The 18,802-nt window shown below is 36.3% G+C and overlaps 2 protein-coding genes across 2 annotated transcripts in view; one reads left to right on the forward strand and one right to left on the reverse strand.

Moving 5' to 3' along the window:
• Positions 1–387: 387 nt before the first annotated feature.
• On the forward strand, positions 388–9,262 carry LOC134360170 (protein VCF1-like). Its single transcript, XM_063074199.1, has 4 exons — positions 388–520; positions 2,466–2,472; positions 5,942–6,053; positions 9,038–9,262. Exons 1-4 carry the CDS (start codon positions 388–390, stop codon positions 9,260–9,262), a joined length of 477 nt encoding a protein of 158 aa, XP_062930269.1.
• Positions 9,263–9,273: 11 nt separating this feature from the next.
• The window catches only part of tepsin (TEPSIN adaptor related protein complex 4 accessory protein), a 41,188-nt gene continuing 31,659 nt past the window's right edge, over positions 9,274–18,802 (reverse strand). Inside the window, exon 13 of the mRNA XM_063074456.1 lies at positions 9,274–16,493. Within this exon, the coding sequence (XP_062930526.1) occupies positions 15,786–16,493 (708 nt within the window). The 3' untranslated portion in view covers positions 9,274–15,785. The remainder of the gene's footprint in view (positions 16,494–18,802) is intronic.

An 18,802-nucleotide genomic window follows, 5' to 3' on the forward strand; every position in this document is an offset into this window, starting at 1 on the left:
ACAGAAGAAGTACAGCAGTTGTCTACCTAGGGGTCACTGTTTTTAAAAAAAAAGATGTGACCTAATTTAGATAGATGCGGCGATGAGGTGACTTTTTGAACACTTCAGAGGGTAGTGGAAGTCAAGCCCTTGAATATTTTTGAGGCATGGTTAATAGGTTCTTGATTAGCAAGGCAAGAAGAGGGGGTGAAAAATCTCAAAGATTAGACAGGTTGAAATGACAAGCAAATGAGCTATGATATAAATTAGATAGCAAAGCAAGTTCAAAGAGCAGACTGTCTTGACTCCTAATTTGTATGCTCATAATAGATTGGATCCTGTTAGCTATGACCCATGCCTCATGTTTATCTTTTCAGGAAGTCTCTTGCATTTATTTTCTGTGCCAGCATGAGCTTTGCTGTTGCTGAAGCTGCTTCTCGAGGCAGAGCACTGCAGGGGCAACAGGCTGGAGGTGGTGGAAACACGGGCTCCAGCCATGGATCCAGGTGTCAAAATGCCTTTCCAAATGTCTCAAAAAATTGTAAGCATTTAAACAGTATAAATGAATATATTAAAACCACAATGAATTTAAAAAGAAAACTACTGATAATGAAAAGTCAGCAATTCCATTCGAGTGAATGTTGCGCTTCAGCTCTTCAATTTACTGAACATTCCCGGACAAGATGGCAAGTCCAGCAACAGGCAGCTGCATCTCGCCTCCAGTGCATTCCATGTTTTTGTTTGGAGTGCAGAAGAATAAGTGACCATAATGTATTGTGTTCATTGCAACTTGCTGTTTTTTCTCCCCCACAAGGTCACTGGCTAGCGGTCAGCAAAATCTGATCTGCTATACAAAATGTAACGTTGACTTTGCACACAGTGAAATTAATACATTTTGATGGTGGTGTCAGTGGCCGCAATACTGGTTAAAAACAATCTCTTCTGCATTTAATAGTGGAAGCTTATAAACACTAGATAGGTCTCAACTTTAACATCTGAAAGCAGCAGTGTAGCATTTTTTCACCTGCCAGGGTGTCAGTCAGAATTATGTGCTCAAACCTCTAGAGAGTGAGAATACTACTGACTTTAGACATTTGAGTGATTGTGCTGATAAAGTCTAACCAGAGCTTAGTAAAATGGCTAGAGAAGGGCAACAGAACAAATTCCTCCATATTAACTGAATGGCATCCAATTAGGGTATGTTTCACCAGAAAGTACATTATTGAGCCACACTGGATAAGGATTATAGATTTCACAATGAATTAGATGAGTTTTCCTAAGAGGTCAATAATTTAATGACCACAGTGGCTGATGCTTTTATTTCAAATTGCGTAGTTAATTGAATAAATTCCCTAATTGCTGTCAAATGTTTCACCAACAGCAACCATATTGCCATCAATTTTTTAAATTGTAAAGTCTCATCGTAGCATTATAGCAAGTCAAAAATACTAATATATACTAGTATGTAAGGGAAAAAGAGTAACTAGAGGGAGAAAAGAGCCCCTCAAATACCAAAAGAGACATCTTTGTGTGGAACCAAAGGGAGATGGGCAAGTCCTTAATGACTATTTCTCCTCTGTTTTTACTGTGGAGAAAGACAAGAACTTTGGAATTAGGGAGTTTAAGTGTGGAAGTCTCAGGATAAACTGTTTTACGATAAAGGAGGTGCTAGATGTTGTAAAAAGAAAGAAGGTAAACAAGTCTCCAGGTCCTGACCACGTATCTCCAAAAACTCTGGGAGCCTAGAGAAGAAATTACAGTAGCCCTGGCTTAAATATCTATAGCATTAGCCATGGGTGAGATGCTGGTAAACTGGAGGGTGCCTTTATTGAAGATCATCAGCAAAGAAAGGCCTGGGAAGTCTACCATTTGTGGTAGGTAAATCACTGGAGCGGATTTTGAGGATAAGGTGTGCGTACATCTGGAAAGGCAGGTGTTAATTAGGAGTAGTCAGCATGACTTTGTGCATAGATCTTGTGTTACAGACCTGATTGAGTTTTCTTCGTAATGTGACCAAGAAAGTTTGATGAGGATAGGATGGTCGATGTGTTTTTTTTTTATGAACTTTGATAAGGTTCTGGAGGTTTAGATTGCATGGAATCCAGGGAAAGCTGCTAATTGGATACACAGTGAAAATTGAGGCAAACAAGTCTCTCCCTCCCCACCCATCCCCATCCTAACCAATTTTATCGGGAATTGAGAGTGCATCACCATTTGTTATGGAAATTGCAAGGCATCTGACTCAAGACCCTGGAAAGGATTGCGAGGTCTGCTAAGAGGATCGTTGGGGTCTCTCTTACACCCATCCGAGAGATTTATCAGGAGAGTTACATACGTAGGGACTTTAGCATTGTCAAGGATCTGTCTCATCCATCCCGCAGTCTCTTTGAAGCCCTACCATCAGGCAGAGGTACTTGATCTTCAGATATTTCTAGGTCATCCCTACTTAAAGCTTTACAACTTTAATTTTTTTTTACCTTTTTTAGCCTCAAAGTGAGTGACCTTTGCCTAAATTGAAGTTCATTTCAACAATTTTGCCTATTCATTTAATATGTAAATATCTTTTTAATCCTTCCAACTACATAGCTCACAATGCTATTGTATCTTTGTCATTGATAAACTTTGATACATGCCTTTCTACACCATTATCAAAGTTATTTGTAAATGTGTTGAATTGTTGCTCCTACAATAACTTTTATTCTCCATATCTTTGTGGGATTTGTCTAGTAGTCATTTGGATACTGAAAATGGGTGACATTGAATGAGATAGGTATAATGTATGAATTTTTAAAGAAATTGAATATTCCAAAATTATCATCTAATGAACGTTCAAAACTAGATGTACCTATTACTGTAGAGGAAATAAAGAATGTTATTTTTTCAATGAATTCAGGTAAAGCACCTGGTCCAGATGGATTTACAGTAGAATTTTTAAAATTTTTCTCAACTACACTAACTCCTTGGCTATGTAGCTGTTTTTAGGGACGCAGTTTCAATAGGTAAATTACCACAATCTTTCTGTCGAGCTTCTATTTCCCTAATTCTTAAAAAAGATAAGGATCCTACTGAATGTGCATCTTAAAGGCCTATATCTCTGCTGAATGTTGATTCTAAGATTTTTTCTAAAATATTGGCAATGAGATTGGAGAATGTATTACCCCAAATTATTTCTGCTGATCAAACTGGATTTATTAAAAATCGTTACTCTTTTTTTAATATTAGGAGATTAATGAATATCGTTTATACGCCTTCACCCAAAATTCCAGAATGTGTCATTTCATTGGATGCTGAAAAAGCTTTTGATAGAGTTGAATGGGTATATTTATTTAATACCCTTGAGAAATTTAATTTTAGTCCGATATTCATTTCCTGGATTAAACTGATATATTTTACCCCTTTGGCCTCGGTATTTACTAACAACCAAAGATCCCCTTTCTTTCATTTATTCCGTGGTACTAGGCAGGGTTGCCCTCTTAGTCCATTACTATTTGATATTGCTTTGGAACCGCTAGCTATTGCCATTCGTGACTCCCCTAATATATTTGGTATTACTCGTGGAAATGAGACTCATAAATTATCACTATATGCAGATGATCTACTATTATATATTTCTAACCCAGGAAAATCTATTCCGGCAGTATTAACTTTGCTTGCTCAGTTTAGTAGCTTTTCTGGTTATAAGCTGAACCTAAGTAAGAGTGAACTCTTTCCATTAAATATGCAGGTTCCTATTTATAGAAATTCTCCATTTAGATTGATTACTGATTATTTTACTTATTTGAGAGTTAAGATTACTAAGAGACATAAGGATCTATTCAATTTCAATCTTTTACCATTAATTAATCAGGTTAAACAACTGATTACTAAATGGTCCCCTTTGTCTCTATGATTGATTGGCCGTATTATGCTTTTAAAATGATTATTTTACCCAAATTTTTATAATAATTTCAAGCGATACCGATTTTTATTCCTAAATCTTTTTTTGATATTATTGACTCTAAAATTTCTTCTTATATATGGCAAAATAGAAATCCCAGATTAAGTAAAAAATACTTACAGAAATCTAAGAAAGAAAGTGGTTTGGCATTGCCTGTCATAAGATTTTACTACTGGGCAATTAATATCCGATACTTAATATTTTGGACACAAGATTGGCATATAACTCCAAGCCCACATTGGGTAAACCTTGAAGGCCATTCTGTACGAGGGTTTTCTCTAGCCTCCATTTTAGGAACTTCATTGTCTTTTGCACTATCTAAATTGAATAAACAAATTTTCAACCCTATAGTTAAACATACATTGCGAATATGGTTTCAATTTCGTAAATTTTTTGGCCTGAATGAATTTATGTTATTAAGTCCTATTATATCTAATTTTTTTTTCCAACCTTCGGTAATGGACCAAGCCTTTTTGATATGGAAAACGAAAGGCATAATATGTTTTCGCGATTTATTTTTGGATAACTGCTTTATGTCTTTTGAGCAGTTATCTGAGAAATTTGATTTGCCTAGATCCCATTTTTTAGATACTTACAAATAAGGAATTTTTTAAATATTACGTTGCCTACCTTTCTGACTTACAATCCTTCTGGCACTCTTGATAAAATTTTAGGCTTTAATCCTTTGCAAAAGGGATTAATAGCAATAATTTATGATATAATTATGAAATTACAGCCAGATATATCTGACAAAATTAAAAATGAATGGGAAAGGGAACTTCAACTTTCCCTACCTACAGAGAAATGGGATAAAATTTTTCAATTAGTTAGTACTTCTATATGTGCTAAACATACTTTAATACAATTTAAAGTAGTACACAGAGCTCATATGTCCAAAGATAAACTAGCTCGTTTTTATTCCCATATAAACCCTGCTTGTGATAGATGTCTCTCTGAAGTGGCTTCTTTAACTCATATGTTTTGGTCCTGTCCTCTTTTGGAAAAATATTGGAAAGACATTTTTGATATTATTTCAACAGTTCTATGCTTCGATTTAAAACCCCATCCTATTACGGCAATCTTTGGATTGCCAATGGTAGAACATAGATCTTTGTCTTCTTCAGCCTGTCGAATGATAGCTTTTGTTACTTTAATGGCGAGAAAATCTATTTTGTTGAACTGGAAGGAAACTAATCCTCCAACTACATTCCAATGGTTTTCTCGAACCATATTAAGTTTAAGTTTAGAAAAAATTAGAAGTGATATTTTTGACCCTTTGGTTAAATTTGAAGAAACTTGGAAACCTTTTATGCAACATTTTCATATGATGTAATCTGACTTTTCCAAATCTTTTTTCTAAACTTAAATTATATGATGAGAGGAGCGGAGTTAACGACATTATTGAACATGCCCGATATAAGCTGTTGGTCTAGCCCTGTTTTTTTTTCTTGGGGTTTTTTTTCTTTTTTTCTTTTGGGGTTTTTTTTTGTTTATCTTTTTTCTTTTTATTTCTTTTTTAATGTTTAATCACATAATGAGTTTGGAAGTCTGTTATATCTATGTTACTTAAAATTCATTTTATATATGTTGATGAATATTTTTCCAATTTCTTTGTACCAACTTTGTTATTGAGTGTGTAATTTTGAAAAATTAATAAAAAAATTTAAAAGAATGAGATAGGAATGAGATGTGGCTATGTCCTAAGTCTTGTTGGTTGAATTCAAAGTAAGATGGGGAGGTATAGAGGGAAGCAGTTGTTGTTATGTCGTACTGCAATTTCCCTTACTGCTTCTCCAAAATAATCCGAGCAGATACCTGGCACAAGATTGAATGACTAGGATCCGAGGGTTTCCTCGGATTGTGGTTTTGTGTGACACTGCACTGAATTTTCATGCATAGATAACTTCTATTCAAAGTTCTGGATTAGTTGTCTATCATTCAAGTACCTCTCTGGAAGATTTTGCTCCTGGTATAACTTCCTCTTTTTTTTCTCTCTCCACGCAATCTTGTCCTTCCATATTTCAGGAAGCGAAGACGGAGCTGTAAAGATGAGGAAAGCCAGCCTGTCCCACCACCAAAACGTCTCAGCAACAATAATTTGTTGCAGGATCTACCAAGAGACAGCTGGGATTGCGAGGTTAGATATTAACTGCAAAGTTGTTGTATTATGTAACCATAGAACAATGCTTTTCATCAACTGATGTACCAACAACCAGGTTAACATATTCTGGTATGAATTATCACCATTTGGGAAAAGGAGGAGGAGAGCAAAAATATAGAGATCCTCACCAGAAATGTGGATTTTACATCCTCTGCAGAGATTTACTTTCTAAAGTTAAGTCAGTTTCTCATTTATTCTTTTACTTTTGTTATATAAATTAAATATAGAGATGGCTTTATTAAGATCTGAAGGTCACTAGTTCAAGCCTCAGCTCTGGCAGCGTGTTTGTGTCCTTGAGCAAGGCACTTAACCACACATTGCTCGATTGTCTATGTGAGGAGTGGCGCCCCACACAGATTTCCAATCTGCGCCTTGTAAGGCATGAAAATGCCCGACGCAGGCCTCTCATTGTCTGAGTCGACGTTCCCTTCCCTTCATTAACCTTCCTCAAAAATATTCTTTGTTATGACACATTTTGTATGTCTTGTTTATTTTGACAAAAGTGTAGGTAAGAAGTATTAATTACAATAATAATGAGCTCAGGAGTTGTCTTAGATTAAGGAAAAAGTGGTGGCATTGGGAGGTGGAATGGATACCTTTATTTAAATTTCTCGTACAATAATTGTGAGAAAACAGTGACATAAGTTCCGAGTGGTGCTGTATATAACTGCCATTAGTTCTGAATTTGAGCAGGTGTGAAGTAAGACTGTGTCATAGTCCCAGTGCTCAATCCTCCCTAATGTGATGCTGTACCTTGCTTCCAAAATGCTTCTTAACGGAGTGTTACTGAACTACAGGACAAATGATGAAACTGTTCAATGTATGGTACCTCCGAGCTATGGGAATTGACAGTATCCCTTATGGTGCTGACACAGAAATTGAGTCAAGAGGTAGAAGGGTTGGGATTTCTGAGTGTGCAATAATGTACGGTTGCAAGAAAATGTTCGTAAACCCTTTACAATTACCTGGTTTTCTGCATTAAGTACTCACAAAATGTGGTCTGATCTTCATCTGAGTCATAATAATAGACAAACACAATCTGCCTAAGCTAATAACACACAAATAATTGTACTTTTCATGTCTTTATTGATCACATTGTTTAGTCATTCACTGTCCAGGCTGGAAAAAGTATGTGAACCCTTGTATTTAAGAATTGGTAGAATCTCCTTTAGCACCAAACGTTCCCTGTACCTGCTGATAAGACGTGCACAATGGCGAGGAGGAATTTTAGACCATTCCTCCATACAAAACTTCCAGTTAGTCAATATTTCTGGGATACCTTGCATGAACAGCCCTCTTCAGATCATGCCACAACATCTCAATTGGGTTAAGGTCTGGACTCTGACTTGGCCATTCCATGACACAAATTTTCTTCTTTTTAAACCAATCTGTTGTTGATTTGCTCTTGTGTTTTGGATCATTGTCTTGTATCATCCAACTTCTTTTAAGCTTCAGGTGACTGACTGCTACCCTGACGTTCTCATGTAAGGTGTCTTGATACAGTTTTTAGTTAATTGTTCCCTCAGCGATTGCAAGTTGTCTATTGTCCCTGAGGCAGCAAAGCAGCCCCAAACCACAATGCTCCTTTCACCATGCTTCACAGTTGGGTTGAGGTGTTGGTGTTGGTGTGCAGTGCCTATTTTCCTCCAAACTTAGCAGTGTGCATTTCTGCCAAAAAGTTCAACTTTTGTCTCATCTGTGTGCAGAACATTGTCACAGAAGTTTTACCAGACGTCACCTTTAGTACAAGATACCCATTAACTACACTACACTGATTTTCCTAATTTGTTTAACACATTGCTTTTTCCAATGTCATTTCACTTATTAGGATTCATTTAGTTAAATGTTTAACTGGTGAGATTAATATTTTTTGATTCTGATAATTGTTTATCCAACTTGGAATGAGCATTCAATTTCTTAATGTTGAACCATTTCTTGGGCCTGAATATACGCACTATACTGTTAAGTTTGTATTTATGCAGCAATATGAAATGTTACAAATGTTGACTGTTTGTATTTCTTTGAATACATGTAGCTTTTTAAAAATATGAAAGCTTGATGCAGATGTTAAACAGAAGGAAAAGTACTTTCTATAAATTAACTATAGACATAGTTTAGAGTTGTTACAACACAGAAGGTGATTCGGCCCCTTGACTGCTGCCTCTTCATAGACCAAAACTCAGTACCATTCCCTTAGTCCTCCTCCTGGAAAATGACTTTTAATCATGATTCTCTGCTTTCTATTTCTTTGCCTTTCTTTTCCAGGTCATTGCTGACTCTTCAATTTAGCCAGCATTTTTGTGTGCAAATTTAGTAAAAGTGTTTTGAGTTGGGCCGGCTGGTGGTGCAATGACATCAGCGCCGGACCCGGGAGCGGAGGTTCCCGGGTTCGAAACCAGTCGGGTCTACTCCCGAGTACGCTTTCCATCCATGCTGGGTTGAGCGTCAAGATTGTAACTCGACCTTGTAAAATAAAGGGGGAAAAAAAACTGCAAAAATGTCTGTGTGGGGAGTGGCGAGCCACACAGTCTCTCTCTTGCTCCGCGCCTTGTAAAAGCCATGAAAAGACATCATCACGGACGCACGCACGCACGCAGGCAGGCACACACAAAAAAAGGAAAATCTGAGTAAACAGCATCCAAAAGACATGTTTTAGAAAGACCAAGCTAATTATCCTTTAAATTCACACATCTTCAAGAGTCTGCTCATTTCTTTTCCGATTATTGTTTCTACAAACTTCCCCGCAATTAAAGTTAAACTTACCAACCTGTGGTTACTAGGTCTGTCCTTAACAGCACAATTTGAATAAAGTGTTACATTTGTATTCAGTTGTTTTGATAAGCAGAGATATGAATGAGTAATTGTAAAAAAAAAAGTTAAAAGTTCCTCTGTGTATGCTATACCTTACAGTTGTAGCATTTGTTCTTACCAGTTAACTCAGTCTCTTTCCCTCTCTACAGTCCTCAAGCAGTGATAGCAGCAGTATTGTCAGCAGTCCTGACAGACTGAATGGACACTTACCGGCTGAAGCCAACTTGAACTGGACCAAGCCAGGCAACAGCTCAACTATGCTTCAATTTTCTGATTCCATTGAACAGTCTGCACAAGGTCCATACTTGCAAATCAATCAGATCCTGAAAGAGGCACACTTCTATAGCTTGCATCAGCGTGGACATCAAACGTGACCAGACTGGGACTGTGTGCCTTCAATGAAGGACGGGGACTGTAAATGTAACTTTTTTTGCAGTGGATGTTTGTATTTAGATGATTGAAATTGCACAATCTTTTTCCTTTTTGCTCCATTTGGTTTAAAATAATACCATCTCTTCACTCTTCAAATGCCGTTGGACATAACTAATATCAAATTTGTGGGGACTATAACAGCACAACTGTAGCCTTGATTGCTTAATTTACCCCTGTGGCACAAATCTGACTCAGTAAATCTATTCTCTGAAGAATTAGTCAACAATTGAGCAAAGTCTTCCCAATAATATTGCAAAAATTTGTTGGAGTTGTTTTATAATGAGAAATAATGTGATGGTGTTTATATTTCGTACACAGTAAGTTCAACTTGGTCAAAGAAATGGTTTTGTATTTCCATTGTATTTAAAAAAAAGAAATATGAATCTGCTTTACAGCCAAATTGAAGGTGTTAAAAACAAATGTATATTTCCACTAGGATTGGAATGTTACTTTACAAGCAGATCTTTGAGAGACCATAAAGTGCATATAGTACATTTTTTAGTTTCCTGCCTTAGGCTTGTACATGAGATTTGATCTGGGATCCTATGTAACAAAAAAAAATCAAAATGGGTTCTTTCAATCCATGGTTATATTATTCTTTCATTGAGATTGTATTTGGAAAGCACCCTAAACTGCATTAAAGCAGAACAAGTACCCTTGGTTACAGTTATAAGCCATTCCCAGAGAAGTGTATTTTAGCTTTAACATGCAAATGAAATTGATGGTTGTGAGAAAATTGAGAAATTAGTCTGCTGGTCTGGAGGTTTGAGGTTTGATTCCCTAGTTTTTGTTACTATTTGATCTTGGTTGCAAAGAGTCGAAGGCCTTTTTTTAACTGATTATCCATAGCAGATGTGTTCATGTAGCAAAGAATTGTGTGGTCAAAAACTGCTGACAGTTGGGTGGTATAAGAGAGGCAACCTATCAAGAGTCACAACTTGAGGGCAATAGGAAAATAAAATTAAATAGTTATCTTAAGTTATTTAACTGTTGTTTGAATAAAAGCATTTCTCAAGTATTAGTCAATGACACACTTAATGACATTCCTGTTTTTATATGAAAGCCTCAGGGTGTACCAGCCTGAATCTTAATTTAGAATGGAACTGCAAATTTGATTTTCGTCAGGGATTTTTTTTTAATTTGTTGTAGAACTGAAACTTTATTTGTAAAACTAAAATTACCAAATTTATCCTTCAGAAAAAATCTGCAAAATTATTGTAACCGTTTTTGCTCAATAAAATTTAATAAGATCATTTGAAATACAATCAAGAATACAGTGATGTGGAAGTCCAGAGTACGTGAATGTTAGTTTTGACACTAACTTGCCATGAGATCTGGTGTTGTTGCACAGCACTCTGTGCAGTTTTTATTTATTATTTGCATCCTTTTTAACTTGCCACTGTATTAAAGATCAGGTTCAGCCTGGAACAGTTCAGAATATTATAACATTAAGATTCTGGACAGCTTGCTCTTTAAAATGTTTTAAATAACTTTTACTTGTCAGTAAATTCATCAGTTTGTTCTTAAGTGTTCATGGGCTCTACAGTTTAATTGCACTCATATTTTTCAATAAATCACTGATCAATTTGAATTGGGAACAAGTGACTACATTTTAAAGTGAAAACATTTTAAATGAGTACATATGTTGATATTAAGTAAGAAATTAGTCTTCTGGATGATAAAAAAAATACTATATTGATACCAACTTTAGTTTAAGTTAGAATTTCTTATGGCAGAACTTGAGAGTATTACAGTTGATTTTCTTTATCATCTGGGGAAGTACTACAACAGGCATCTCATTGAGATCTACAATCACAGCAAATAATTTAAAGGATGAAATGCATCCTTTCTGAAGGATTTATTTGCACTTTGCCCAGGATAAAATGCAAATAATAACTTAAAGTATGTCGGTTTGGTCTCTGCTTGCAGTTACTCTACAATCATTTCACTGTGGCGTTGAGATGATGCACATTAGGGAGGCAGCAAGTAAAAAAGATAATATGGACAAGGTTTTAAAATGAAGAGCCAGTACACTTTTTAAAAATGTTATTTTTTTTTTCATCAAGCAGTATGTTCAAAGTGGTAGATGTTACATTGCTAGTTAGGTCATCAATAAATCTCATTAGAGCAATACGTGGAGGGCCACAATGGAAAGGAAACAGAACACTGTACCTCAAATGTGGTGTTTGCAACTTTTGACACCAGTTCCTGGTGAATAATAAAATACTTTACTGATCTAACTTGGCTTGCATTCAGTAACCATTTCAGGACTTAATTTTAACCAGTAAGTGTAATTTGAGGGTCTTTGTTTATCCTCATACATGCAACATACAAGTAAGTGGATTTGCACAGATTAGATTTGTTTTAAATTTTAAAATAGGTATTTTGGACATTTAAGCTGTAACAAAATTCATGACTATTCAAGATCTCATATTGGCAAAGCCTATTGTAGAAACTTCATTTTTTAAGAGAAATCCATTTCTTGCTTTCAACAATTTTGAAATAAAATTTATTTTACTTAAATTTTTGATGCCTTGGTCTTTGATTTCAGAGTTATTGAAAGCACTGCCAGTTTCTTGATATTGGCCCTTCTTTAATATGTTTACCTTTGAAATTGCCTTTGTTCAATACATTGTGGAAACTTAGTTCCAGCTGATAGCAAATTGTGATACTTTATTTTAGTCTAATAGCTCATTTGATTCTTCATATTTTAAGTGGTCTTATGGTAGTATTTGCATTTGATCTGAAATACATTAAGATTTGGGACATTGAGAAAGGTGAAGAATTTTAGCTATATTGATCTTCAATGTGATATTACTGAGAAATGGCTAATTAATTCATGTTATGAACTAAAGGTGTGGTTCTGGCTCAAAGGAAGAAAGAAAACCAAATTGGTGAATGTTGTGATGCCTTATGCTCTCTGATAGTTGGCCAAAGAACCGAGTAATGGATTTAGTAGCTGAGATGTCTGATAAGATTGAATTCCAGGTATAAGTTGGGTATGAATATTATATAAATGTTACTGAAGACATTTTGTAAATTAATTTGTGTTGTAATTTAGGTGTTCTCACCTATAAATTTGGATATACATCTCTGTGAATATAGGTTTTAAAACAGTGCTTTTTGTTTTGCTGTTGTATTCTATGGTTGTAGGAAAGAAAGTGATATTCACTGTTCACCTAAAAATAACTTCTGCTGATACACTGTTTTTTGTGTCCCACTAGGGTTCCATGGTATTTACATTTGGAAGAATAGTCACTAACTGAGGATCTACAATCTCCCACAAAAAATGTAGTAATACCAAGCTATCTAAGTGAAGTTGCGGGAATAAAATAATGGATAGAACAGCAGGGACAGACATCCGCACACTTAGCGGTACGATTATCAGGTCTATAGTGTATGTATTAGAAAGCAGGCAGATTTAAATGTCTTGAGCAAAATCAGTTATCTCTGCTTCTGCAGCCACTCCCTCAGTACTATAGAGTCAATGGTTAACTTGGCTTTTTGTACTTGCATTTGTAAAGTGCAACTTTAACTCAACCTCACTTCGTTGAACATGAGTATAGGCTAATAAATGAGCCACAGCTGACATACAAGACAGATATTGAACAGCATGGAGGCAATATAGACCGCCAGTTTAGAAATCTTACTGATGCTAAACTAAGAAGTTCTCTGGTGCCGTTGGATTTAAGGTCTATTTATAGATCATAGATTTCTCCACAATTTTTATAAGATTAAAATAACTCATTCTTCCCCATGAGCTGTTCAAATAACATGCAGTGAAAAGTGAGACAAAATCTTCATGATATTAGCATTCTTTCTATTCTTAAGGAAAAGCAGAACAAAATGATCCCAATGTAGATATGTACAGTGGATTCTGGTTAACTGGGCACAACAGGACCGGTGCATTTTGGCCCAATTAAGCAGCTTCCCTAATTAGCCCAAGTTTCATGGAAATAGTTAAAAATGTATTTAAAGAAGACAAACTACTGTTTAGCTGAGTAACAAATAAATCAATTATAGAACAAATTAAAGCACTAACAATGCTTCCATGGTACTATAAAACTGTTAACCTTATAAAAAATTGTGGAGAAATCTATGATCTAGATAATAGATTGTCCTTAATACTATGCTTTTGATGATTGCATCCTCCAAACCTTCATTTTTCATTTGAACATTCAAGATTATTTGAGATACCTTCAAATTCTTTATGGTTCCTAACTTGAAGCGAAATCATTTCATTTTCACTCCTGGCCATGTCTGGTATCTCCAAGCCTGAATGCTTGAAACTGCAGTGAGCCAAACAATTCCAAATTGGCTTGCTGCTTATTTTACATCAACTATGTGACAAAAAATCGCTGCTTTTTGAACACAAACACACACAGCTGATATTGTTTAAAAATTCACAAAATGCTGGAGGAACGTAGTAGGTCAGGCAGCATCTATGGAATTGAATAGATGGTCAACATTTCCAGCTGAAACCCTGCTTCAGGGCCTGAAATATTGACTGACTGTTCATTTCCTGACCTGAATTCCTCCAGTATTTTGTGTGTGTTGCTTTGGATTTCAAGCATCTGCAGACTTTCTCATGTTTACGATTTGCTATTTAAAAACTGTTCATTCTAAGCATGGTGCAGTCTTTAATAGCCAAAAGTGCAGACAACTCACACTAGTTAGAAACTTCTCCAACGTCCCCTGTCCCAAATAAATGAAGAGAACACTGCCTATTTTCCTGATTTTTTTTTTTGTTCTTTAAGAGTTGCCCCAAATAAGCAGCTACCCCAATTAACTGATGGCCCAGTTAACTAGAATCTACTATATTTTAAAATCCTAAGCAGATTGCTTTGAAAATGAAATGCAAAAAATACTAAAGAGAAATGTTTGGGAGGAGTTGGTAGAGGCAGGTAACAGTTCCATTAGCAATAGATGACAACTTTATCATGTAGGTCCTAGATGTTCTTATGTTGAAATCACACGTGATGGTAAATTAGTACCATCACTTCAGATAATTCATTAGCAGAGTCTCTCAGAAGTGCTTTCTTCAAACTTAAATGAAGCATTCTCAGGAAGACTGGGCCATATGACTGGAGTCCCAAGAACTTGATAGATTACATGGGAACTTCCAAGGTTTACAGTCGTTTAAATGGCTGAACATTGCTCGCCTCAATTGAAAGTGCTGGCAAAATCCACAGGTCTTGGCTACAAAGGCAATTGCTCTAGTTTTCGAGCCTTATTACTTTTGATTCCCATGGCTGATGTTTCCCCACTCCAGTAAGAAAAAATATATCATGCAGGAATCTCTGCATAATAACATTTCCTTTTTACTAACTGGATAATGGCAGAGTTGGCAGAATAATTGTGCAAAACTGGTAGTGATCAGTACAGGTAATTGATACTTGCAGAAAAAAATGGGGAAAGAATAGCAAAGCAAATCAATCTGATATATTAGAATGTTTTTTTTAAATTTATATTGCTTAAGAACCTGTCTTCAGACATCTTCCTCATTCTTAATTCCACTGTATCCTTGGATTACACTGCACATGAAAATTTACAGATTTGATACACATGACAAAATTAAATGTCTACTTGTTGCTATTTATCACCAATAAATATTGTATCAGCTTTTGAAAACACACGGGTGTGTTTGTCTCAGATAAAATGTCAGCAAAGGAACTCAGCAAACTTAAGAACAGATGAAATCTAAAAGTTATTTTTCAGGATGTAGTCCTTTAAGAATATTTAGTTTTATTTTTGATTGTGACATACCTAGTGTAATCTACAGCTGCCATAAAGCAGGAAGTTAGGCTACCACAACTTGCAATACATCAAAACACACATATTTCAGCTGCACTTCCAATACAAAGAATCCATTCCTTCTCAAACTGAATAGGCAGACAGTTGTCAGAAACCATCTTCAAAATTGTAAACCATTTCATTCCATACTTGGCCATAACAGTTGGCAGCCCAACTAGATAAAGGAAATCTGCTCTTGTGCTTTTTTATATCTTTTATTTATCATGTTCTTCTGGAGCATGCTTTTATTGTGATATGAAGCTACATAAATAATAAATATTTTTCAGTTTCATTTATATAGAGTCCAAGTATGCTGCAAAAGAATGTATGACGTGCAATTAAATGTTTTCACAAACAAATTTAATGTTAAACGGCCACATTCAATAGTCACACTTAAATGTTCCATTGTAGTATTTTGAAGGCACAAAATTAATCACTTGGCTTCAAATCTGTCTCAATTTGAGCTACAAATGGTGACCTCAAATTTTCTGCTTGATGATATTCATAGCTCTGTGTCACCCAAGTGTACAAATACTGCATTCTGAAACCAAGGCTTCGATAAACAGGTAAGGCAAAGTTCTGTGTCTGAGCAGGAACAGAAATTAAAGTATCTTGTGAGGGAAAGTGCAATATTAGTTTCACCTTAATTTATGGCTAAGTTGACACAAGAACTCATCCACTGCATGAAGGTGTATTAAGAAATGAGAATGCAGATGGTTGGTTAGATTCAGAGTCGGTCTGTTCAAGATTACTGCACACAAGCTTCACCTCTGTCTTACTGCACATGTTATTCTGTTCTGTTACACTCAGTATTTCACTCGAAAATCCTTGGTTGACACAGGCCTTCAGACATGGGCGAGCTGCTTCATGTGCCACAAGAACCATATCAGTAAACAGAGAGGGTCTATTGTCTGTCGTGTCCTCAGGGATTGTGCTCTGGCTCTCAGTTAGTCTGGTTTGCTGTTCATTATGGAAATTATGCTTGCCTGTTGGTGGCAGCGTACTTAGGTTTACAGGTGGGTTTCTATTCTCAGCACCCACTACAGAGGATGTATTTTGAGTCACGTTTGTATTTTGAGCTTTGCATTCTGATGGTGGAAATAATGAGTCTTTGTTTTCCTGCGTCTCTGCTCCTTGTGAAGATGAAGGTAAGCACAATAATGATACCTGTGTTTTCTCTGATGGGAAAATCTTTTCTGAGTCAATATGAAACTGAAGTGGCGGAACCATCATCTTCTCTTTCATCCCTGAGGTGAGTCCCATTAAAGGGGTTACAGTTACTCGACAGTGTTTGCCACTGGAAACAGCTTGAGAGATTTCTGATGATGAAACCTGTGTTATTGATTTATTTCCATTCAAAGCCTGAAACTGCCTCAGTATCTTTAAAAGAAATGAAGAAAATGTTAATGTTTTCTGAATCCTCTGAAGCTTAGCGGTCTTCATTCCTGCAAGTAATGGACACATTAATAATATGAGAACATTTCCTGCCCACTTCCAACTAACTTTCCTCCTTTGATTAACTTTTTTTGGCTGGAAAAGTTTCTATGGCAATGCTTTCTCAAAGTTAACCATTTGTAGCTGATTGTACACTCCTTGGATTAGTATTATGATGGCTACAGTAGAATTTGCGCCCAGTCCTGACCCGCATAGGGAGTGCAGAGTAGGCAGCATGGCAACACAGAAGCTAGAGCCAGCAAAACTTTGGTCCAATCTGTCCCATGTTTACATCGTTCTGGGTCTCAGAACCATTGTGGACAGAATTTGCCTGGGCTCTCCCAACAATGTTCCTATCAATTAATCCAGAAGTACCCTTCAGCAGGTTGGATCACATCAACAGTGAACTGGCTGTTACAAAAATACAGAACCACCATTAACTAACATCTTTCTTAAACAGTTTCTGTGGAATATTCTGGCAATCTTCCAGTGGTTATGCTGGAAATCCATGGAACCACAGGAGAGTTTTGTAGCTTTCCAACCAAGTGACTATCTCAGTTAAACCCAAACATCCAAAAGTGTGACTAGTAGAAGTCCCTGGATTATGCTCTGGAGCAAGAATCATATCCAAAACATTCTGAGACCAACTCCAGAAGCTGTTCTAGTTTATGAGATCACATATTTTATATTGCAAGTTCGTCAGACAGGAAGATGAATTGTGAAATGCTCTTTCACAACCACGCAAATTATTCTCATGGTGCCTTCCTCACTTTTCTATGCTCTGGCCATTCTCCTTTGACCTTTCTCATTAACAATGTGTTTGTACCCACAGAACTGCTGCTCACTAGATGCTTTTGTTTTTCACACCATTCTCTGTAAACTCTAGAGACTGTTGTGCATAAAATTCCCAGGAGATCAGCAGTTTCTGAGATACCCATCTGGCACCAACAATCATTCCATGGTCAACATCGCTTGGATCACATTTCTTCCCCATTCTGATATTTGGTCTGAATGATAACCGAACTTCTTGACCATGTCTGCATGCTTTTATGCATTGAGTTGCTGCCACATGATTGGCTGATTAGATAATTGCATTAACAAGATGTACAGGTGTACCTAATAATGTTGGCAGTGAGTGTATGTCCAGAAAGAGTCTTTAAGTTTTTTCTGTGTTCTATTGAAAGCTCTTCTGTGCAGTACCAAGAACCTTTACCCTTGGTACAATTTTATTTGAAAAGGGAAAATTCTGCGTGCATACTTCAATCACCGTCAAGGAAGAACATATATTAAGTGTATGCAAATCAGGCGATCAGTAATCCGGTTCCACTGCTGGTTTGGACATAATTTTTGCCAGCCTAATTTCAAATTTCCCCCGTCGCCACTGTTTTGCTAGTGCCATTAGTAGAAATAGCTGTTGACACGGTCACTAAAAGAAGCAAGTCTTTTATTCTGCATTTATTTTTATAACCTGTGCTTATCTAGCCACAGTCATGTCTTCATTGAATAAAGGAAGTGCTTCTCGTGGTACACCATACGTTATCTATACAAGGTGGAAGTTCTGAAAAAACTCGACAGTGGTGTGTCTGTGGAAAGCATATGCAACTTGTATAACATTGGCTCTATCACAGTTTGTGATACAAAGAAACAAGAAGAAAATTTGCTCCAGTTTTTTGCTGACAGTGAATCTAAAAAAAATGCGTGCATAATGAAAACAATGAAAGATGGAAGATGTTCACAACTACATAAAGTGGTTTAAACTCCACGTTAGTGAAGATGTAGAACTGTCAGGAGAGATAGTGAAGGAACAAGTGAAATTAGTTGATTAAGAATTAGGACTGGAATATGAGTGTGATTACAGGGAAGAGTGGCTTCAGTGTTTCAAGCAGCGACATGGCATAAAATTTCATCCAGAGCCTTCAAAGGTATTAAGTAGTTTCCAGTAAATAATGTGCCAGCAAAAAAGGATGGATTACAACTGACATTACATTGGAATGGTTCGAACATTATTCTGTTTCAGAAGAGAGAGCCTATTGTGACACTGGACAAAAATTGTAAGAAAATGCTGATTTAAAAAAAAACTGCTCTGCGCATCCAAAATAAGAATCCTTGGTACTATTTACAGGGTACTTTAAAGGTAGGGTGAGGAGATCATCAAGTGGTTAGAGGTGTTTGTCTATTTAACCATAACCTAACCATCTGTGATTCGGCAAAATCATTAATCCATCACAGGTCCCAATCATTTTGGATTTGTGGGG

The sequence above is a fragment of the Mobula hypostoma genome, chromosome 22 (genome assembly GCF_963921235.1).
Source record: "Mobula hypostoma chromosome 22, sMobHyp1.1, whole genome shotgun sequence".
In the NCBI taxonomy this organism is placed as follows: domain Eukaryota; kingdom Metazoa; phylum Chordata; class Chondrichthyes; order Myliobatiformes; family Myliobatidae; genus Mobula; species Mobula hypostoma.